The 24,060-nt window shown below is 41.4% G+C and overlaps 1 protein-coding gene across 1 annotated transcript; it reads right to left on the reverse strand.

Annotated features, from left to right (window-relative positions):
* Window positions 1-1,258: 1,258 nt before the first annotated feature.
* On the reverse strand, window positions 1,259-24,049 carry SLC15A4 (solute carrier family 15 member 4). The gene is made up of 8 exons (XM_042034951.1): window positions 23,473-24,049; window positions 16,456-16,751; window positions 15,525-15,693; window positions 14,877-14,954; window positions 13,408-13,576; window positions 9,769-9,924; window positions 5,120-5,278; window positions 1,259-2,637 (listed from the first exon to the last, which is right to left on the reverse strand). Exons 1-8 carry the CDS (start codon window positions 24,040-24,042, stop codon window positions 2,489-2,491), a joined length of 1,746 nt encoding a protein of 581 aa, XP_041890885.1. The 5' UTR covers window positions 24,043-24,049; the 3' UTR covers window positions 1,259-2,488.
* Window positions 24,050-24,060: the final 11 nt, after the last annotated feature.

A 24,060-nucleotide genomic window follows, 5' to 3' on the forward strand; every position in this document is an offset into this window, starting at 1 on the left:
TGCCAGATCTTTCCATTGCACTGGAACAACCTAAGAAGTGAATGTAACCAAACTCAAACTCTAAAACTTTATTTCATTAATGAGCTGCAGTGCAGAGTCATAAAATTAATTGATTTGCCTTATTTCTGCAACTGGAGTGGAAACACTGCAAGATGAGATGGGGAGGAAGAACCAGCAAAGCCTCTGAGTCACTACAAGGCCTCATCCCTTTGATGAGAAGTGTCAGATTAATATTCATAAATGGTCATAATTACTCAGCCTGGAGCTGAGCCAAGTCATCCCAAATAAAAGCTAAATGATACAACGGATTGCATGTTCAGCTCATCTCCAGAGAGGCAGAACCAGCACGGCCCTGCAGAGGACAGGGGCACTCAGTGTGTGCTTGCAGCAGGGTGGCACATTCTGCCCACACACTGCCCAGGCTGACCCAGCAGCTGCTGCTCAGCCTTTCCCCTGAACAGCACTTTTACTGGTTTGCCTGCACAGCCTCTCACACTGCCAGACACCTGATTTCTCTGCTAATCTGCAGATTATTCTCCTGTCATTAAACTCAGCTTTAACTGTCCCTTATCAGATGGGAAATTTATGAATGTTGTTGATAAAACTTAAGAACTTGGGGGAAAACAGTGCATTTAATTTAAGTTCACTGATCAGAAAGGGGTAAGTACCCAGAGCCCAAAGCTGATGGTGTCTGAGAGCAGGAGCAGTGCTCCTGTGGGAGGTGCTGCCAGCAGTGCCAGTCCTTCAGAGCAAGGAACACTTCTGAAAGCCAAATCTCCATCAATCTCCCCGAACACCACGGAAGAGGCACAACCCAGCTCTGTCCTGGGCCTGTGTGAGCTTTGGGAATCAGTGATGCAGATGTGAAACACCACAGGTACGTTTTGGAACAGCAGCCAAAAAAAGGGAAAAATTATTTGGTCCCTGTTCTGTCCCTTATGCAGCTTCCACTGTCAATATTAGGCTTTTTTAGCTGGTTATCAATGGGAGACTCCAGAAACACAGCATATGGAGCTTCTAAAACAGAGTTAGAAAAGCAAATGAGTTTTTTCTCGTAGAGCCATTATTTAGTTATTCCAGTTTTAAATCATGCTAAGGAATGCAACAGCTGCAGCATCTTCACTGATTTATCTGGGCAAGGACAGGTCATCCTGCACGCTGCTGTAGCACCCGACAGAATGAACAGGGGACCTGTGGGCACTCAGAAATCCAACACCATTCCACTGTGTCTTCAGGAAATAAAGGCTCAAGAACAAAATACTTGTAGTATAATTTTATTCACCTAGAAACAAAGGGTCAAAAGTCACAGCATGGAGGTTCATTTTATTTTGTAAACTCATTAAAAAGATGTCCATGTACAAAATAAGGACATTTTCAACAACAGAACTGCAGACAAAGGAAACTATAAAAATTCAACACATTAATAAAAAGGTTTTATTTTCTTTCTGCACAATTCCTTGCACCCTCCATACCAGTCTGCACACAATCTGAAGTACAATTGTTAGAATCATTAAAATTCAAGAGGCTGAACATAAAGTCATTTGCTCTGCTGGAGGAATGTGTTGCTGAAAGACCCAAACCCTGGAGCACGTTAACTAAAAGTAAGACAAGGCTGAAGGACGTGGCTAAAGGCTGCTAAATGGTTATTGTGCATTGATCTGCTCAGAATTCCAGCTCACTTTGCTTCCTGCAAATATTTGGAATAGTCCTTGGGGGAGTAACAGCGTTAGACTGAACAGGGCCTTGTCCAAAGGTGGGTGTTGTCCTAACACATCTAATGCAGGCTCAAAAATAAAAACATTGCTGTAGTCAAGCAATTTCAGTCCCAACGAGTGTTAATTGTGCACCAAAGTCTGCAGCAGCTGTCTGACAAGCCACTGGGATACAGGATTCAGTCCTCAGTATTGGATACTCCTGACTGCAAGTTTGGACTTAAATCCTTGAAACACTGTCAGTAAAAGGTCAATTATAAAATTCCATTCCTTTTTAATCTGTGCTAATTTGTAATTTAATTTGTCCCTGTTTCTCCCCCCAAAATGACTCTCAGTACTGAAGATCTGTGCTTGTAAGCGCTGGCTGAGGCTCCTGTCAAATGGTTCCTCTCCTGTGTCCTCAGGGCAGGCTTGAACTGCCGAGTGTTCCTGTGGATCCAGAGCTCAGGTTTGGGTCAGAACAGTCCATGCCCCGTGTGGCTCCTCAGACTCCACTTCCAAGTGTCCCAGCTTTAGGAGTTCAGTAAACATCTCCCCATGAACAAGAGCAACTCGAATGCCTGCAGGGAATTCACTCCAAGGGTTGCTGTCCAGGGGACACATAGTGCAAGAACCAGCCCCGTGACATAAGGCACTTACCCACTCACACCAGGGCAGGGAGAGAGCTCCTGCCCAGGCAGCTCTGGAGAGTCCCACTGGGAAACAGGAGAGCTCCTGGCCCGGGGGCACTGCCCCTTCCCTGGGGGCTGCTGGCACAGTCTGCTCTGGGCCGGGGCTCAGAGCCTCCCGTTGGCAGCCACTTCGTTCACCTTGGATTTCTGGTGCTCATATTTCACAGAAACAATCAGGAAAAGCAAGAGGGTTGCTCCTTGGATAGCAGCCAGCAAGAAGAAGTAATAGTTTAATTGGCAGCCATTGATATTACCTAGAAAGAATTGGGGAGGGGAAAAAAACTATTAATAAGGTGATACAAACAAAAATGTGAATCTCATCAAGTTTAAGTGGTGAAGACTTATCTGCAAAACCAAACCAAATCACGTTTCCATCCCACAGCACAGTTCATTTTTAATTACCCAGAGCAAAGGCTGGCACTGCTGAGGAAGTTGTGCACAGGATAAGGAATGTTTTCTTTTGTTCTCCAATGCCTTAGACCAAGTCAAAAGAAAATAAAAAACCAAAAAACGAATGCTGTAAAGGAAAAAGTTGGCAACTCCATAGATATAAAAAAAGCATTACTGCAATGGTTTCTCAGCCTTTTTTTGGGACAAAGTTTAGAGTTCATGAAAACATAGGTGACTTCTCCGTGGTTCAATTCACCTTTGATGCTCCCTCAAAGTTGTCACAAATCAGTGCTTTGGACATTAAACAATGTTAAATGAAGAAAGCTCATTGCTAAAACATTATTCCTCTCTTAGGAAGCATGCACAGCTCTTGCTGTACTTCCAAGAACAATATATTGTGGCTCATTTCCAACACACCACAGCCAACTGGACCATTATGATTATCAGATAGGTTGCAGAAACTAAAATGGTGACGTGTACATGGACCTGAACCAGCTGTTCCTGCAGCAAGCCTATAAATGTACAGATTAAATTCCTTTAATTACTGAAACTTAAGATTCAATTAAATGAACTTATAATAAAATGCAGTAAAATTAAACTGAGGCTTTCCTTGACATTTAAAATACAATATACATGTGAATCTCCATTTCAAGAGCAGATGTGTTTAAAGAGTAGTAATTATCCTTTATGAGATGGGATATTAAACCCATGAAATCTTAGTTTTTGTGGGAGAAACAAGTCAATTCAATGGCAGCAACCACCCCTGAAGTGCTGGCAGAGAGGGAACTTCCTCAGGAGATTTTGGAGGCAGTCAGTCACCCCCAATGATGTCATGAGCTGGCAGAAATAGCAGAAACTTGGGGCATGTGCTTATAGTTAATATACAGCATCTACTGAAAAAGCCCCAGATCTTTCATTGACGGACTCCTCCTTGCAACTCCTACCCCAGAAAACCCAGGTAAAGCTCAGCTGTGAATGTGGTACTTTCAATAATGCTACACCAAATGAAAACTGAGTTATAAAGTTACAAAGGGTTAAAGCAGCAGCTGCTGTGGTGCTGCAGTTCCAGATGACCCCGAGCTGGGTCTGGACCTGCTGGGGAAACTCAGCTGCACTAAGGAAGGTGCAGATAGCCAGTGCTGACAGGTGTCCAAAGGCCAATCCACTGAGCTGAGCAGCCTGCTCAAAATGATGAGCAATGGCTCATGAAAGGCAACACCTTCCAGTTCTGGCCATCTCTGCATAGATTTAGCACAGCCCAAACAGTTTACAGAGAGAGTATCTGGCAGTGTCTTCTCACAGGCTGCTTCGGAGAACAAAGGCAAGGGGCTGAAAAAGTACCACCATTAATTTGTGTGCAATTATTATCCTCCTCTTGAGCCCTTAGCAGCTGAATTACCTCGATATGGAGCTGCAGAAAAGGCTGCTTTTCTAATTTTGAAATGGACTGGGGAAAAGAAGTCTCAATGGGGTGAAATTTTCATTTGATGAGGACACTTTCATGAAGCTCAGGCTACTTGTTATGGTTTGCAGTTCTTAAAGGACAACTTAGAAACCACAGATGCCAGCTTGTGGCATATGCAGGGATCAGACACCATTACTTTCTGGTAGATGCAGATCCAGTTGAAATGGCAAATTCTCTTAGACCAAATTTAAAGTTTAGGCTGCACTTTTAAGCCATGTGCACACAGCAGGTCTAGCAGACGTTTTAAGAACTGTTCACACTCCTCCTGGTTGAACTAATTAGCCCACTGAGGATGGGAGGGTTTTCTGAAATTCCCAATGTGCCACCTACTGGTGCCAATAATTATTTTTAACCTCCACTGGCAACTCAAAGCAGGTGATTTGCTGAACTTCAGGACTATAAATAGCTAGCAGATAGAAATGCAAAGTTAACTCATGGTAATTTCAATGAAGCCACTTGAAATGAGGAAGCTGAATAATCACTACGAGAGAGATGGGTACATTTGACTTCCCATAACCACAGAAAGCAATTTCAGTACTTTATACCAAATACATTCTTCTGCTGCACATAATTAAAATATTTTTTACTGAAATGAAAATATTTGTAGTTTCTAGTGATGAAATGCAGTAACAGCTGAGAAAATAACTGAGGCATTGCAGAGGTGTTTCCCGTGCTTTCATGAGGGCAATGAATCATTTTGCACGGTCACGTTATTTCATACTCAGATGCAAAATGAAACTTTAACAAAGCAGTAGACAAATTAGTATTCTGATAATAATAACTGTGTTAAGACTCAACAGTGCCATGTCCTTGAATCTTAACTGCTTCTCAGGGAAGCATTCTACTTTGCAGACCATGAATACACTGAAAAATACACTTACCAAAGTCTGTGTGATTACTCATCCAGCCAATTTCTTTAATAGACACCAGTGCCAACAATCCAGAGCCAACAAAGGATCCAATCCCCGAGAAGAAAAAGAACAGCCCCATAATAGCACTCTGCATAGATTTGGGAGCAGCTGAATATGCAAATTCTAGGCCTGTATTAAAAGATGAAAAAAAGCTATTGGAATGTGTAAGAAATGAGAGTAGATTGTTCTAGAAGTGTTCTAGAAGTTACAGGTGTGTAGTGAATCCCTAGGATTCAGGTCCTTTTAACTGCTTTATGAATCTTCTTAAAGGTCATCAATGTATCAACCCATTAAATGGACAGCATTTGGGACACAGACTTTGATCTTCTTTATATCACATGTGTAAAATCAAGGAATCTTCTGAACCAGCGAATTCATTTTTCTGTCTAAAATGATCCTCAAAGAAATGTATTAAACTAACTCTAAGCTGGCAATTCCATGTTTCCTGTCTCCCTTGTGCCCCTGTTCCCTGTCTGCTGTGCAGTGTACGCAGGACAAAGCACCTGGCACTCCTTGAGGAGAGCAAAGTGAAAGTCATTCTTGCACTGGCCATGAACTTTTATTTCTCACAGCCTCAGTGTCTATCTCTGAATGTGCAGACAAAGAAATTAACTGGAACTGGAAAGGCAGTAATTATTTTAACTTAATTTACTTTTGATCTAGAATTTTCTGGGTTCATTGCTTGCTAGCAATTATTTTTAAGATCTGTAGATATAGGGCTTGAACTTTCAGCTGTCTTTACTCAAGTCTCAACCAATAAACCCAAGAAAAACGTACCAGTGACCATCCATCTGAAAATCTGTGCAACTGAATTTGTGTACCAAGAGAACACACTGGGTTAGGCTGTGCCACGCAAAGATTAATGCCCATGATTAACTCTCCCTTTTAGAATAATACTCCTGTCAAAAATCAAATGGGATTATTCACAAGAGACAGTCAAATACATTCCTTGCAGAGCTTTTTCTGACAGGTGAAATGCTTGTTTCAAAACAGTCTGCTTCATACTGAGAATTAATGCTACCACATCTAACATTTTTCTTTGCAAGGAGAGCATTACAGACCTGAAAATGGCATAACTCTTATGTCTTGCATAATAAAGGCATGGTTTATTTACACCACCACTGCTATTTGACTTGTGCTGCTCCAGACAGGCTTTAATAGAAATCCACTGGCATTTCTTTTCAATAACAGGATTAGCACTTCAAGCCAGACAGGCCAATGGGGCTGCTCTGCGAGGGAGGAACTTTGTTCTTGTGAGAGAATCAGAGCTGTGTGTTCTCACTGATCTAACAGCACCCTCCTGCCACCTGAGGAATCGCTGCTAACCAACACCCTGCTGCTCTTTTCCTCTGCAAAACGTGGCAGAATGGGCCAGCAGCAGCCTGGCTCTGAGGCCAGGAGGGAACTGAAACATCCTCACCCAGCTCAGCTGCGTGGCTTCCCCAAATTCAAACCTTAACGAGAGAAATCACTCCAGAAACAGAGAGACAGCTGCAAACGGGCTGGGGAGGGGGGCAAAATGATTATTTATTTTGAGAATTAAAAATGCCTTTTTCTCCTAGGCTCTGCCACCCATGTAACAATTCAGATTTTTCAAGGAGTATTTATCTGTCCAATTGCACTTTAAGATGCTCTGAGGGCACAGCAGCTTGTTTGTAACTTCTTGTTACGCTACCAGAGCTGCCACAGGTCTCCTGAGCCTCGGTCACATCTTGGTCTCCAGGCTTCTGTATATTTTGTAGAAGTTAAGCTCAAGTGTAACATGTGAAAGGATCTGGACCATTTCTTCTCTTGTTCGTTTTACAGATAGACTGGACATGACTGTTCCAGCTGGAAAAAGACCTTAAGACTCAGAACAAAAACCAAAAGGAGTGTAACCCTGAACTTTCTGCAACAAAATAAGGTACATTTCTAAATTTGAATAACTTTTGCAGCAACAGTAATATTTAATCTGGCATAAAGAATACAAAATCTTTTCTTTGCCTTCAGGGCTCCTTTGGCTGCTGGCAGCCATTGATAATGATTTCATGCTCCTGCAAACAAGCACTCCTGAAATTAAAGCCCCTTGCTGGTGTTGTCATGTGAGATTACAATTCCCAGCTAAACAAGGGTGCTTTAGGAGGATTGACAGAATAATACAAAAGATTAATGCAATGTGTGTCATCTTTTTAAAGGCACCTCAAGTGTAACTAATGTGGCTTAATAAGAATATGCTTCGTTTTACAGTAAACAAAAAAACAAACCTATGTTTCAGCTCTTGTGATATTTAGTCCCTTTTTGCTCACAACAAACATTTCCACATCACTGTGGTTCTGTAACCATTAACACTTTGCTTATTTTAAGGCTGAAATTCACAGCACAGTTGATGCCTTTATCAACTTCAATATTGAATTGGTAAAGTATACTCTGAGTCTTGAGAGGTCTTCTTAAAAATATTAAGAATTATGTTTAGATAACAATCAGAAGGCAGGAAAGGGCCTTTGTGAAAAAATCAAATGAAAAGTGCACTACACAAAGCAATTAAGCTCTGCATAGGATTTCTGGTACATTTTTGCAAACGTTGGCCAAGAGTTTTTGAAGTTATGATGCTGTTGGTACAGACCCAGCAGTGCAGAACAGCAGAGTGTTCACATAAGAAGGAGCAGAATATTCACATAAGAATTGTGTAAGCCTTAAAGACTTAACTTCTCACAAAGAATTCCACTAAGGTCCTCTCACCTTGGAGTTCAACAAACTAAGAATGCTTCAAGTCCTTAGCCTTTCCACAACCTGCAGACAGGTTTGCTATTTTTTCCTTGCAAACACCTATAAGCTATTAATGGTATCTGACAGAGAAATGAGATTGTGTAAGAGGGAAGAAATTGATTTAATTTTCCACGAATTCTTGTATTTCTGAAAAGTCATCTATTTATCTGAATTAGCATTTAAGTGCCACAATCACTAAACTAACGAAAAGTAATTCATTTTACTCTTTGGGTAAAAATGCTAAACACAGCCTTAGTTTTAATGAGTAACTAAATCAGGCAAGACTTTATCTTCAGATTTTTGTGGGTTAGCATTTGTGACAGGTACCAGACATACATAATGAAACATACAGCAAATGAGTAGACAGGAAAAAAAACCCAAACCCCACTTTTATTCTACCTGCCAAGCAATCCAAGTACCTTATTTTATTTCCTAACAACTGTGATGACAGCAGAAGATGTGTAACCAGAAACCTGATGGAGCAGAAGTTCTCTGTTCCACTAAGAGGGAACAAATGGGCCATGTGACAGCTGGGGCCACCGCCAGCAAGATCTTCCAGAATCAGAGAATCTCACTTTAACTGGCTGTGATTGCCCAGGAATGAAAGTAACCTCCCACAGGGGAAATGAAACCAGCAGCTTCTGTCACGAGCAATCAAGAAAAAGAGCTGTAGTAATGCCAGTTAGAGTGGATGATCCTCAAAGTTCAATATTTGCAAACAGGATTTCAACACTTTAATAAGTAACTACAGTCAAGCAAAAACGAAGTTATTTTTACATCAAGTCACTGGAGGAGTTTTGATGGATTGCACCAGGTAGCTCCACAATTCTCCCTAAGTAGTGCCAGAAGAGCCACCTGTACACTCAGAAGGGTTTCTGTTTCTGGTAACCAAGCACTGGTCCCAAACACCACGTGTGTAAACACTGTGCTGAGAGACTCCCAGGAGCATTCCACCTGTGTAACCCCAGCAAACCAGAGTTAGGAAAGCCACAGTGACCACAGAGAAGTCGCCTGAGCTTTCCTCCTGCTAATGAGCCCTGCATGTATAGGACACAGACCAGAAAATCAGATTTTATAGTCCTGCTCACCCTCTCCTCTCACTTCACTTTCAGCTCAAGAATCAGTGTGAGCACACAGCTGTCCACTACATCACACTGCACAGTGTCAAGGAATTTTAAGATCTCTTGCATTTGTTCAAGACAAGCAAAATTTGAGCAGTATTTCAGTTTGCTTAGTGTCATGTTGAGGTGCTAAAACAGCTACAGAAAAACTGATCTAGAAATAAAGTGGATAAAACTATACAAAAATAGCTACTCCATGATTAATATTCACAAAAACTGTTCTTATTTCAGAGATGAAAAAACTCAAGTAACATGAATTTAAACTGCTAAATCTTTCTAAGTATGGTTTATTTCTTCCCTTTTCCCTCAGAAAGGTGTGTTCACTAACTAATTGACTTTCTAAGCTGTGAGCTCAGTTTATAAGATGAAAAAAAAAAAAACAACAAGGTACAACCTGGTTTTCCAACACAGAGGAAGATTCAGAGGACACAAAACTGCATTAAAATACAATACTGAAAGAGTATATTGTTTTCCATTAGGGCTTGCAAATATCCAGCTCTAACTGGACGCCACACAAATATTTTAAGTGTTACTCTGCTTGAAATTCAGTTTTGAAAGCACAGTCTTATATAGCCAGGCTTCAAATGTGCAAGACAATGGTGAGCTTTGCCACTTATATTGAGCAATATTCTATAAAAATGTATTTGGGAACATCAGAGCTTACTTGTAATGATTTGAGGAGTATTTATTTTCTAAGATTCCATCATTTATGATAGATACAAAAGCAGATTTAAAGCACACAAAGACTCTTACCTGCTATACTTGCAAATATTTCACTGGATCCAATCAGCACATATTGAGGAATCTGCCACCATATTGGCAAATCTGCAGCATGGTACGTGACATTCCCAATGGTCTGGTTAATTGTTTTAACCTTTACAATTTTCAGTCTGTTGCTTTCCAGAATTCCTATGTGAAAGGGGAGAGTAAAAAGACTGACCTAGGATGCAAACATTGTTTCTCCATATTAAGAATTAAATTAGGATTCAGCCTGCATTGCAATTAGAAATGATACAATAGGAATATGCATTTATTTCCTAACATAAAGCATTTCAGACTACTTTTGCTGCTGTGATTTCAAGACATACAGTTGTTCTGCCATAGAATTAGTGATTATATTCTTACTAAGTAGCAATAATTATACAAATACTTTCCCCATTTCTGGATGGATCAGCTGAGAGCTCTCATACACACTGTGTTGGGGTTTGTTTAAAGACAATCTCATTTTCACAAACTACTGCTTTGCAGTGTTGAACCATTTCAACTGCCACCATAGTATTCATAAATTAGAAACCCTTTTGCTTATGGAAATGGCTACACCAGTCCTGCAGAACTATGAAAACCCTCTATGAATATGATTATGACATTTATATGACACTTTTCATCCAAAGAGACCCAAGAGCTCATTAGAGCTTGATTTACAAGCAATACATTGCATAGAAAGTACTTCATACAGAGTGAAAAAGAGACATGATAGTGTAAAATATAAGCATTTTTAGCTTGCTCAGCACAACACTTCAGAGTAGAAAGTGAATATCAAATAATGCTGTAGGGTTTTGTTGAAGTTGCTCAGATTAAATGATTGACTCACTGTTACATAAAATACACAGAATAGCTAATAGTTAATAAAACTCCCTGCTTCACCCAAAAAGGACCTCTATAAAAGAACTCCCATCTCTTATCCTTGGCAAGAAGGTGAATTAATTCATCGCAATTCAGAGGAGCAAGACTGAGTCACTGACACTGCTTCCTATGGTACGTGTTACACTCACAGCCTCCCATCTGGGGCTCCTTCTACTTCCTGCGCCAAGACCTGGCCTCATCTTGGGACACAAAATACCCCTCCTGTTACTAAAAAAACCTGTACAGGGCTTAGATATAATGCTTCATGGATCCCACACCATGTACAAGTGATTGTATCTGCTTCCTCCCTTCCAGCTTCCTCTTTCCTAGAGCCACACTAAGGATGCCACGGACACCCAACATTTAATATGTTGGCTGAACCATTCTGAGCCATATTGACAGCACTTGTCATAAAAACAAACACAATTCCTAATGCACAATATGATACCTGTTCTCCCCTGTCTCCCCAAATCTGTGACATAAAAACCTGAGGGGACCAGCCAGATCAGCATCTCTGTGCTAAGTGACAGTGCCAAACCTCTTAACATCTGGGTCTGAGGTAAAGATTGTTCTGGATTTATTAGTTCTTCATATCAGGCCAAGGCACCACATTTTCACTTCTTTTTAGGTGACCACTTACCCATCTTATTTTTATGTCTCTTTCTTTAGCTCTTCAGCTACCTCAGTGCCCTCTGAACTATGAGGAGCTGCTGTAATTAAAATAAAGCTGGATTTCTTGATGTTTTCATTTTAATATAGCTGCCAAACATTTTAGAGTGGAACTTAATTAAAGTGTAAACAAAGCAGTACAGTCATCTAAGAGCTCAGACATAATTTCATTTATTTACCTCAACACAGAATTATTGCACCACCAAGGATCAAGTGATCCTTAATGTATTTACACTCTTACAAAATAAGCACTGAGCCACCTAGGAGCACAACTACAATATACCAAACTTTGCCATAAATTTATCTTCCAAGTACTTCAGAATCTGCTATCTATGGAGTCTTCCTTTTAGACTCTGATAGACAAGTTTCATGTTTAATTTTACACTCTTAGCAGTTAAAATAATCTTAACTTCTTGCTATAATGGTTTAAACTCTATAAATGAAGTAGATTTTCCAGCTGAATAACCTTGAACATTGCTGCTCAGAATTCACCAAGAGATGCATGAAGCACAGCAGATGTTCATTAAATCTAATCAGTTGTATTTTAACACAGTTTATAAAATATCTTAAATAATCTAAACAATCTAATAGGCAGCCTGAGTAGTGTCCACAACTAATGGCTGTTAGATAAGCAAGTCGAAATGGAAATATGGCACAAACAAATCATTAAGATACGCCATGACTGCAAGTTCTTAACGTTTTCATATGTTAAAGATTTTAATCAGTATCCCTCTCTAAGGCACCAATGGTTGGAAGTAATAATGTATTTTAAGAATGTTAAAATATGGCAGTTATAAATATCACTTAATGAGAAAATAAAAATTGAATGGAACATATAAATCAACACTTTGCTAGAAATAAACAGTTTCCTAATCCCCAAATTTGTCACAACTGAAGCTTTTAGATTCCTGTTATGATGAGGAGATGTTAAGTTACTCCAAAAGGCTAAACTTTGCAAACAGATTGCAAGTAACCACCCAAAGAAGTCACTTTTTCAGTTTCTACTGGGGAAGAGTTGGGGAGGATCAAAACAACAAAATAATATGTTACATTTATAGGTGAATTGAAAAAAGCATTTGAAATTTTAAAGAATTTTGCTGTATGAACCCATTCCCCAACTCAGCTAGCACAGCTCGATGTGCTTTTCCCCACTACTAATAAAGACAGATATTGCTGGTTTTGAATTCCCTCATATGTGAGCCCACAGGTTCTATTTAAAGAGCTGACATTTAACTGTTTTACATCATCCTCTTCTGCAGCAGCAGTGTCCTAAGAAAACGGAATAAGAGAAACACTCCTATTTTAACTTTAAATGCCTTTGCTTTAAGAACTTTCTTTGCCCACAAAGTGACCTTGGCCTAATAAAGTAATTACCTCTCTCATTGAAAGAAAACTTAATAGCCATATAAAGTGTCCCTCTCCCTAAAATATAGGGGATCACAAGTGCTGAAATGAATTTATTTAATGCTATAATGCTTTATCAATATGTTCATTACAGTGATGCTGGGGAAGGCTATAGATTCTGTGAAGCGCTGCTCAGAGATGTTCAGTTCCACATCAGCAGGGCTTAACAACTTTAAATCATCTCAAAAGCAGCTGATTTATGGGGCCAGCAGAGTTGCCATCTTTTCCCTTTCATGCTACAGCTGAGCTATTTTACACTACACTAATCCCCAAACATTAGGAAACATGAAGATAGGGGAGAGAAAACCCAAAGTGGGAGGAAACTCTTGTTCAGCCATAACCTAACTTTATTATTTCCAATCAGGGGAAAGAATTTTACCTAAAATTTAACCTTTTTTATACTTGGAAGTCAGAATGTATGAAGAAACATACTTCTTTTTAAAGGGTATATGCAAAGTCTGCTTCAGGTAGGAAAAGTGGTCCAATTTTATTGCAAGCATTCAAAACAGTTTAGTAAGTTTTTGGATACAATCCCCTTAATTGAGGGAAATGCATCCATGAAGTCACATTCCAACTATCCCATGAAAAAAGATCCGAATAATGCCAAATTAAATATTCACACAGTTTTTAAAAAAATGCTGTTGCAATGAGCTGAACGATTCACTGTGTCAGGAGACCTCAAAGTCATTTTCTTACCTGCAGCAAACGCAGAGCACATGACAAAGAACATTCCAACTGCAATCCTCTTCAGCGAGGACGGGAGCAAGCCGTTCCTCTTCAAAATGGGGTCCACCAGTTTATCTTTTAAAGGTATTAGGATCAGGATAAGCACTGCATCAAACATGGTCAGCCAGGCTGCTGGAAACTGAAAGGGGAGATGACTCAAGTTAGCAATTTCATACTTAGGAGTTGATTTTTACTATCATTTTACAAAAAAAGATTTTGATTGAACACTTTGATCTAAAATAAACAGTGCTCTGACAGACATTGTGAAAAGTCAAATAAGAGTGTTTAAAAGCTGAGGAAAGTATTCAGCTTTTCAGGTTTTCATCGAAGCTGGCTGCTCATTAGATCTGTTAGCTCAGTTTCTAGTCTGACAGAATTGAACTTTTTACCTGCTTCAGTCATGAAAACTATTTAATAGGCAAGGTCTGTGTATTTTCTGGTAGGCTTAGAACGATCAGAAATATGCCACAGAACAGTAGAAACAGAGTCTTACTAATGTAAATGCACAATTCAATTAAAATCAAGTTACACTTGTCAAGTGAACAGAGAGGGTGGTGTAACGTATCCTGTCTCATCTGCAAGATTCACTAATTCACAGTAAGATTCACGTCAGCGTGAACGAGACAATTTCTGCCAGGCTTAATAATATTTAGCACCTGTTCTGAGCTAACAAACTAAGCCAGTACAGGTAGATTTATAAAAATGTTCTGGTTTGGGTGGATTTTTTAAAATTGCCTGTAGAACACTGCGATACTGTGCATCACACTGACTCTGACCCAAAATACAAGCACTGCTTGACGTGTTTCTGAGGCAGTTGAAGACAAAACCAACCCACTTCTCTGGTCCAGCTGACAGTGCTGTAACAAGGCAGTCACATGGTGCAGAATAACACAAAGTAGACCTGTTAATAACTTATATTCACACTTTTTGGTTTTACTTCTCTGTACCATTTCTGCAATCACATGATGCCAGCCTTTCTTGAAAAATATCCAACAGCTTCTTTCTATATGCTAAAGGTAAAGTGATGATTGATTAGGCAGTATAAAGTAACCAGCGTGTCTCCAATTCCACATGCTAAGGTATCACTTAAGGATGGGTGTTCCTACTGGGCTTGCAGGAATGCTTCTGTCCTGGTAGGAAAACTCAGGGCATGGAGATTGATAAGCTTTCTTCAAAGATCAGACTTTGGCCACTGAAGGATAAAGAAATTCTTGATGAAAGCAGTGGGAGTTACCTGCATCCATGCAGAACAGGCTGGTGTGAGCTCCAGGTAATTGCTGGTATGACAGAATCTGGGCCGTGCATCATGCACCTAAACGCCCAAAGGCTGAGGTCACTGACCCCCAAAGGCACTACCCAAACTCCCAGGAAGTATTGTACTGATCTAATCTGCATTTCAACGAAAGAAAGGTCCTTTTCACTTGTTTAGCTCTGCTTACCGTGTGGATAGAGTTGGTGTCATTCGATATCTCAGGAATTTTCAGATGGAGACTTTGTAATACGTATGTTGTCTGCATCTAGCATTAGGAAAGAGGAGCTGAGGTTACTTGGACAAGGAGTGCTGAGAGCAAGGTATTTTTCATTTTACAACAATTAACAAAGATTGTACCAGAGGTGAAGTGCTAACACAGCAAAGTGAAAAGAATTATGGTTAGCACATTACAGGATTTTTTTAACCTTACAGTTATTTTTACTAAAACCACAAAGAATCATTTGTGTGTCTTTGAAAACAATTCCTGCATAGTTTTTTTGCCCAAAATGTATTTGATATCCCGAATCATCTCAGTAAGACAGAACCTGAAAATTAACATGAGGTCTAGATCACCTACCCTAACCTATGTGAAACAACTGCAAGATGAAACACAGCACAGTGTTTAAGATATGGGATTTTGAACAACTGTGAGTATTAACTACAACTGTAATGATTTTAATTTTTTTTCTATTATTAAGTCAAAATATTATTTGAGAGTATTCTTAGCAGTTGTTTTTCATCTCTCAACTTCAGGGTAAGTTTCATATTCAACCCCCCCAAAATGTTAAATTAGAAATTATGTAAAATATAACTGTAACCATTTGGAACCACTCACTTGAAAATACACTGTCCAGTAAGGTATTAAAGCCAGAAAGACAGGGATAATCTTGACAAGAGCTTTTACATCTTCTACTTTATCTTCTCTGAAGGGCCCTCCCCGAGACAGCTTGGCCATCTCAAAGAGGCTTTGCCTTCGAGGCTGGTGCAGCACTCCCTGGCCTTCACTTTGGAAAAGAGTTTGAAATGTTTAGTTAAACATAACTGGCAATCCTTATAAAAAGGTAATGCATTTCCAAACGAAGTCATTCATGTAAGTTACAGCAACACAGCTGGGCCAGAATGGATCCCCAGCAGGTGGAAACACAAGAGGAAACCTTCTGCTTTGAAGTTTCCTTATTTCCCATCCTCCCCACACACCCAGCCCTAAGTAACTGGCAGAACTTAGAATAACCTGTATTTTGTGATATTGCTTGTGAAGTCATTGAATTGTTTGGCAACCTGAACACATGAAACCTCTCTGCAGAGGAGGCACCTGATATCTCTTACCAGTGATTAAACTCAACCACCAGTGTTCACGGTCAACTCTTAAGAGTGGAAAAATTTTGGCTCCCCATCAAGCTACTTACAGCATTAAATGCAGATGACAGTGTTTTTCAAATCAGAAGGCATCCACAAACATATCTAACAGAGAAGAAAGTTAACTAATGCTTAGAAGCAGCACCGTCAGGTTACATTACACTTTCAGAAACTCTGAACTGGCAGGACACAGAGCCCAGCTGACACCATGACCTGGCTGCAGGGAGATCCAGTGATCTCAAAGTGTGCCTCTCTTCCACCCCTCAACTCCCAGAAACTATCTCCAGGACTCCAGTTTTCCAGTTCTCGGGGCAAACCTGCACATTCTCCTGCAGTCTCTGGTGTGAGTTACTACCAGCCAGTCTGAACTAACTCTGAATTGAGGTCACACAGAAGAGCTCATCACAAACCTGTTTGCTGAATGCTCCCCTTGGGTCTTCTTGGAGCAACAGGAATAGGTGAGAATTTTGAACATGTCTGTGAAGGCACTACCATCAGGAGGTTTGGTGATGAAGAAGCTCTGCCCACATAAGAAAACCATGAATGAAATCCCAATGCAAACTGTTGGGATGCTGTATCCGATGACAAAGCTCACGTTCTGCTGAATGTATGCAATGCCTCCCAGAGAGAGGATAGCTCCCAAGTTAATGCTCCAATAAAACCAATTAAAAAATCTTCTTGTGGCTTCTGGACCCCGGTCTTTGACCTGGAAAAGATTAAAAGCAAGTCACTCCGTTTCTGAAGAAAATAAGGCTAAAGAGAATTAGAATCTTTGAATTAGAATTCAAACAATTCCAGGTTCCATTTAGAATCACACTGAAATGATTTAAGTGTTTTGGGCTTCACAGGGTATTTGATGCAGTGACAGCTTAGTGAGCTGCACCATTATGTGACTAACGTTCTAGAAGCTCGGCACAGGGATGAAAAAGCCACACGCTACTGAGACACAGCTTCCCCAGAGAGGCCATTATTATTTCTATCACACTGACTCTCATTGGGTCATTTCTCTACACAAAGCTCCCTCAGATTAACATCCCACAGTTCACAGGAGTTTCAGTAACTATTTTTTAGTAACAAAAAGTTAAACTACCTAAAAATTCACGTATTGCCACAATTGCTTCTTCTAACTGTATCTACATAACAGTTTCTAAGCCTCAAATGAATACTTGGTAATTAAACAACAAATTTAAATTTTAACATTGTCCTAATGCCTCTCATCAGAACACAAATTGAGGACTTGTCATTCTGACCTTTAAAAAAAAATTTAATTAAATTTGGGTTGCCTGAGGATCACAAGGCCACAGTAAATATTTATTTATGACTAACTCGGTGCTGTTCATAGTGTTATTTTTCTGCTTGAAGCTCTCAGTGTCTCTCCAGTGAAAGTAAAGACATCCCTGGTTTATAGAACTATCCTGTACAGTTTTCACCATCACTCTTTATTATTGCCTATTTTAAGTTACCCCATGTTTTGCAATGAAGTCCCAGGAACCCAGCATCACTCATAAGAGGTGATGTAAGAGAAATTAGGCAAATTAAAATTTGAAATACATTAAAAAGATCGAGTAGTCTGTAAAAGAATCCATAATACTTTGTCAGTGGCTGATGACAGAAAGGCCATTAACAGTAACTAGCAAGTCAGTGCCATGCACCAGCCTTGCTGAGTCAGTTATCTTTCATTTGTAATTGCAAATTTCCCCTCCTCATTTGCCAGATCTTCAAAAGATCCATGTTTAGTTTGCAATACGAAAAGCAAATTGTGTCTTGAAATGAGTTTTTAACACTGTCAGTTCTGATTAACAGCTTCAGGTTTCCCAGTGGTGCACAAACCCATCCGTATCATTTAGCCAAGCCCAACCAAGGAAATATTAAAATATCTATTCCTGTGCATAGCTAATGGCATTGTGAGGCATTCAGGTATGTCTGTTAGAATGTCACACACAATCCTGGAGACTAAACCCAAGAAATTCTCCCTCTCCAGCTTCAACTCGGTACTCATTTCCTAACTTTCATCAACTGCAGCAGTGTGTCAATCTAGGAATTGTTCCAAACCCCAATGAGCAGCAGGATATTAGCAAACAATTACATGAACACAGTGCTCCAACATGTGCAAAGTGTTAGCAATCTGTTTGATGAAGTTTCCATTTATTCATCACAAAGTCTCAGTTCTCTCATTTCTGCAAGGAGGATGACTTCTCATCCTCCCTCTTATACATGACCTAGCTGACATCTCTACAAAGGAAAGCTGGGAGAAGAAAGCAAACTTTGATCCAGGCAAGAACAGGGAAGCACAGCATGAGGCTTCTATCAAGCATTTCCCAGCCTCCGATCATTAGCTCCTGAGAAACTTCCTGAACCAAGGATGGCTTCTCTTTACTTAATCAATGCAGCAGCTCTCCTCTCCACAAACTTGTGTAACCTGCCTCTGAACCCAGGTCAGTTTTCAGAATCCAAAATATCCCACGGCAAAGAGCTGCACAGGTAATTACACTGTGGGAAGAACTACCTCCACTTGCCTGCTTTGAACCTGCCCTGTCCGAGCCTCGCTCCTTTTACCTCGTTCCAGGAAACAAAAGAGACAGCTGAGCTCCATCCCATTCCTGCTCCATTGCAGCCTCTCTCCCCTGACCACTGTGGGCACAAACCACTGTCACATCTTCCTTTTTGCTGCCTTTTCAGAGGTAGAAAATTTAGACTGATTCATGATTCCTCACCTGGAAACTACTGACCATGTCTGTGGCCCTTCCCAGAAACTTCCTTCACCATCTCCAGTGTCCTTTTTGTAACAGAGTGACCAAAAGGAAGGCAGTGCTCAAGGGACAGACACACATCAGGCTTACAATGCAAAGAATCCATTTTCTCCTTCTTTATCAAACTATATATTTGCAGTAAAAATCACATCACAGCCATGTCTGAAATGCCACTATGGCATTTAACTGGCAAACATTAATAACTGAATAAAAATCCCACTGAACTACCTGGTGGAATATCTTCTCAAAGACAAAGAACTATGAAGATGTCTTGTCAAAACCAGGAAAGACAGTGGAGTTAAAAGGCAATTCTGTAGCTCTTTTCAAACATCTCACTGGCTGCCCAGAATGTCAGCAATATTACACTTACAGCAGATCACTAAAAAGTTTTCCCTCCTGGCTGTTACCTGAGCTGTGTGTGACAGCACAAAACATTTTCATAAGTAAACACTACATTTTAGTAAGGAACTCAGAAGAAAAACATGTCATAATTTTATTATTTTACTTTTATCAAGCACAAGTTTTTTCCACATAACTGCAGGAGCTCTCCTTTCCCCCTTCTGCTTGCATTATTTTCAATCACCCAAGCAGAAAGAAAAAATCTATCACTCCCTCTGCTCAATTTCATCTGTGCTCAAGCATAGCAGCACTCTCCTCACTCTCCTTGTGCTACCAGCACCACCATCTTCATTATATTCCTAAAATCCCACCACCAACTGCAGCAGGAAAAGGATGCACCTCAATGGCAGCTGTGTCACTGCACTGCAATCCTCTGAACTCAGGATCCGAGGTTCCCATCTTGCAACCAGAACAGGATTTTATGCACAACTGAAAGGAAGAATGGGAGGAAGAGTAACTGGATCGTTACTTACAACCCTTGATGCAAACACCTTACAAATATGTGACTGACAGCAGCTTCCACAGCACAGCTGTCCTAAGGCTTGTACTCAGACCTCCTTCTGACTTAGAAGAAAGATGATCACTTGCTCCATTATCCCTCCCCTGGATTTTTCAGCAACAATGTCTTTCTTAGGAGATGATCCAAGTGCTAGCCAAAGCAGTTTGTACAGCTTGGAAACAACAATATTACACAACTCAAATACTAAGACTCTATTAGAACCTTTTGATTTTTATGTAAAGAGTCAGGAATCTAAACAAACATCGTTGCTTGTCCACAGTTGCTGTGTTTAGATGCTTTGCTTTGTCACAAGGTCATTTGCTCCTCTCACAGGTTGGTTTCAGAGGACTCACTACCCACAAGATTTGCCATTTTTGCTGCAGCTTGTGTCTAGCTGGTGCCCACCATTTCACTGTGACATCTCATTTCTGTCATCACCTGCTAATGATCTCAAGTGTGCCCTAAACCCCAGCATTTCAGAGTTCCAGTGTGTGTCTCACATCACAACCGATCCAAAGCTGGGACCTTCCACCTGACTCCCATGAAAGGAACAAGATCATTCAAAAGTGCCTGACAGTAGCAGTTTTCATTTGTTCCTGCAATCAACTGACAGTCACAAGCAGCAAATGCAACAAACACCCCCAAACTCATCCCAGTCAGCTCTGAGAGCAACCACACAACAGAGCAAGGATGAAACGCAGAACCTTGTCCTTAGCCCACAACAGAAGGTACAATGACAGGAGTTCTGTGCAGCCAAATTTACAGAATCCTGATTAATCCATCACTGCAGACAGCATTTATTCTTTGAGATCATCTGAGAGAGCTCCGTAGCGGAGCTACACAGTATTACTAGCTGCTACATAATTTCAAATTTACACTAAAATTCAGCAAGTCCACATACAAAATCTGTTTCCTCTCCCATCTGTTTTTACTGGCCTTGTGAAAGCCAAAACTTGATTCAAACTGTTCTCTGCAGAGTCTTCGAGGTCCACAAGCTCATAAGAAGCTCAACAGCAGCAACAACAAAATAAGTTGCAGTTAGGGACCTTCCAACCTATATACGTGGTTCCCCATCCTTATCCAGAGGCTGGAAAATCTAAGCTCTACAAATAAATAAAGGCTGAAAATCACTCTAAAGCCATCTTTACAGCAGCAATTTCCAACAGCAACTGTAAAAGAACAATTTCAGCAGAGTTAGAAGATCTCTGGCAGTTATGGCCTGATAGATTTATTGGCTATGAAGGCAGTTCAGAGGGAAGCCCCAGTGTGGGTGAAACCTGGCACCTCCAATTGCTGTAACCCTGAAAGACATGCAGCTATAATTAGAACAATGATTATGGCTGATACTAGATTAGGAGTCTGCTACTATTCTGCTTCAGTGTTGAAGCTGAACCAGCTTTCACAATAATGACCAACAGTCCTATTGTTTCCTAACTGCAGAAAGTCACAAACTGCTCCATGGAACAGGAAGTGACAGCAAAAAACTCGCACTTGAAAGGGGAACTGGAAAGTGCCAGGTTATAGGATCACATGATTAGAAACACTATTCCGAGAACCATCAGCTCAGATTTAGAGCAGCAGGATGGATCAGTCTGCCACTTCTAGAAAAACAGCTCATTTATAAACACGGTTGGGAAAAGCTGGTCTGTCCCAACTTAGCAGGAACTTTTTTTGCTCAGCTGACTGGTGGAAGTCACTCGATACTAAGTCTACTGGGTCCTTTTAACAGCACTTCTAAAAGCATGCATTTAACAGAAAGTCAGAAACTAGAAACCAGATCTTTCAAATTCAGAGAAGAGTAAGTACTGCAGTTCAGTTTCCGATTTTCCACAAAGTGATTCTGCTAAATAAAAAAACCTCTCATTATATTACAGCTCTCCACCCAAATTCCATACACACATTAAAGCTGAAAAATTCACACGGTGACTTTTAAGAGATCTGCAGTGAAACGTAATTAACATTCTGAAAGGTGATTGTGCCAACTAAAGTACATGATATACAATTCATACCTTTGTTTGGTACTTAGGGGAAAGAGGACAAATCTTATCAGCACACATCCAGCCAAAACGTGTTTGCATTGTGCTCTGGCCTCCCAAGAATGTGGCTCTGGGAGACAGATTTTATTCTCAGATATATAGATAGATACAGATACATAGATACAGATATACACACATCTCCCCAGCAGTTTTCTACATTCCTATGCAGGGACAAGGCACCCAAGAGGGCCCCAAACTGCACACCAAGGTAAGTGGCATGCTGTAATATATTTAACAAGAGATAAGCCAGAAAAAGAGAGAAGGGGGAAAATTCAGTCATCGGCAGAGCTCCACTGATTATTATGGCCCAGAAAGGAGTATTTCTTTGCTTCACCCTACATAAATCACTGTGAATTACCTGCAAACCCAGCCAAAAACTGCTTTCCTTGAAATCCTGGGGGAAAAGCCTTTACAAAATCCAGCTACAACAGCTACACTTCCATTGGCAATGGCTCTTCTTTTGCTCTGTTCCTGCCATTATTTATCTCTCATATTTAACTTTCATAAAGCATTCCGGGGATAAGTGGTCAGTTTTGAAAAACATCTTACAAGATAAAGTCATACTAAAGCTATTTCACTTGATGGGCTCAGGCTGGTTTAAACAGAATTAATGCACTGGGGACACACAATCCTGGGCTGTAATAATGTTTTACATTTATATACTGCCTTTCACCCAGAACTCCAGAATTCAGGATGAAATGCCAAAGAATGACAAATACAAACTGCACAACAGAGAACAGAGGTATGTTTGGCAATGATACTGTGGCAGATCCTCCCTCTTACAAAGAATTCATGGCATTTCTGACACCTGCTCTAACCAGAACTCAGTGAGCCAGTAAACAGACATGCAATTGGATTTTCAGTTCAGTTAGAAAAGCTGCTCAGTACCTGAACATACTGAAATTCTCCATTTGTAAAGCAGAAATTACATTTCAACATCCACAGCCAGCACAGCACCTTAGCACAGGACTGTAAAAAAGTACACGCAACAGAGCATTCCAGTTGCTACTGAACTCTAAGTTGCCTCTCAAGTGTCTTCTGTGAAGCCACTCGGTTCTGCAGTGATGACCCAATGAATGATATCACTGCAGCGGATCCGGATAAGGTCATCAGACAGGACATGTCCTTATGGGAACAATGCAGGTGATGTTTACCACGTTGAGAGCAGATTCCACCCATCATGTGATGCAGCGCTAGCCTGCACAAAAATGTCACTCAAGGGCAATGCAGTGCTCAAAAAAAAGTGCACAAAACCTGTTTGTTTTGTAGCCTTCGTTTATCACAGGATGGTAAAGGCCTCTGACACTGCCTTAGAAGGCCCATGTCATCCTTGTCAAAGCTAAAAATGTGTATCCTGTACTTCATCTGATGAGCTCTGAGGTCAAATTAACTGGGTACAAGCTCACAAGGGAGGATAATTAACAGCCCACTTAATGGCCATTAAGTATTCAGCCCAAGTCCTCAAGATGCTGATGGCTTAGCCAACTCAGAAGGCAGGGTAACCATGAAACCAAAGGTCACAAGGGATCTGACACCCCACAGGCACCAAACTTTTATCAAAGAGGGCACAACTTAACAACTCGCATTAAACAGGGAACAGAGCTGGACGATCTGATACCCTCCAAGGCCGAACACGTACAGAGAGATCACTCAGTCGGGCACTGTCCACCCCACCAAGGCAAGCCCCTCTGCCACCCCTGGGGCACCCACGAGCGCTTCAGCAGCTGCCAGACAATACTCGACCTGGTCTGCCCCGAACGGGGTGATGTTGGCCTTGACCGAGCCGACGCCCAGCCCCACGAGGACCAGTCCCACGAAGGTGGCGGTGGCACAGTAGCGGGTGGCTCCCAGCGGGGAGCAGGGCGCCAGGGTGGCGTTGGCCGCCGGCGAGGAGCAGTTCTCCACGGGGAACAGGGGGATGTCCCCGCAGAGGCCCTGGCGGGTGTGCGGCGCGGCGATGACGGGGAAGGCCAGCATGCCCAGCAGGTACAGCGCCATGCTGAGCAGGATGGTGCCGAACTTGCCCAGCAGGGCGTCAGCCAGCCAGCCCCCGAACGGCGACACCAGGTAGGTGATGCCCATGAAGAGCAGCAGCGCCTGGCTGGCCTGGGCGCCCTCCCAGCCATAGGGCGGCCCGTTGAGGAACAGCACCAGGTTGGAGGTGATGCCGTAGAAGGCCACCCGCTCCAGCAGCTCGGCCAGCAGCACGGCGGCGCAGGCCAGCCGCCGGCCCTGGAAGGCGCTGCTCGGCCCCCGCCCGCGCTCGCCGCTGCTCAGCAAAGGGCTGCGCTCGCTCGGCTCGGGCTCCTCCATGGCCCCGCGCCCCAGACC

The sequence above is a fragment of the Corvus kubaryi genome, unplaced genomic scaffold (assembly GCF_017639235.1).
Source record: "Corvus kubaryi isolate FWS band 111438036 unplaced genomic scaffold, C.kubaryi_AGA036_p1.0 37382, whole genome shotgun sequence".
Classification (NCBI taxonomy): Eukaryota; Metazoa; Chordata; class Aves; order Passeriformes; family Corvidae; genus Corvus; species Corvus kubaryi.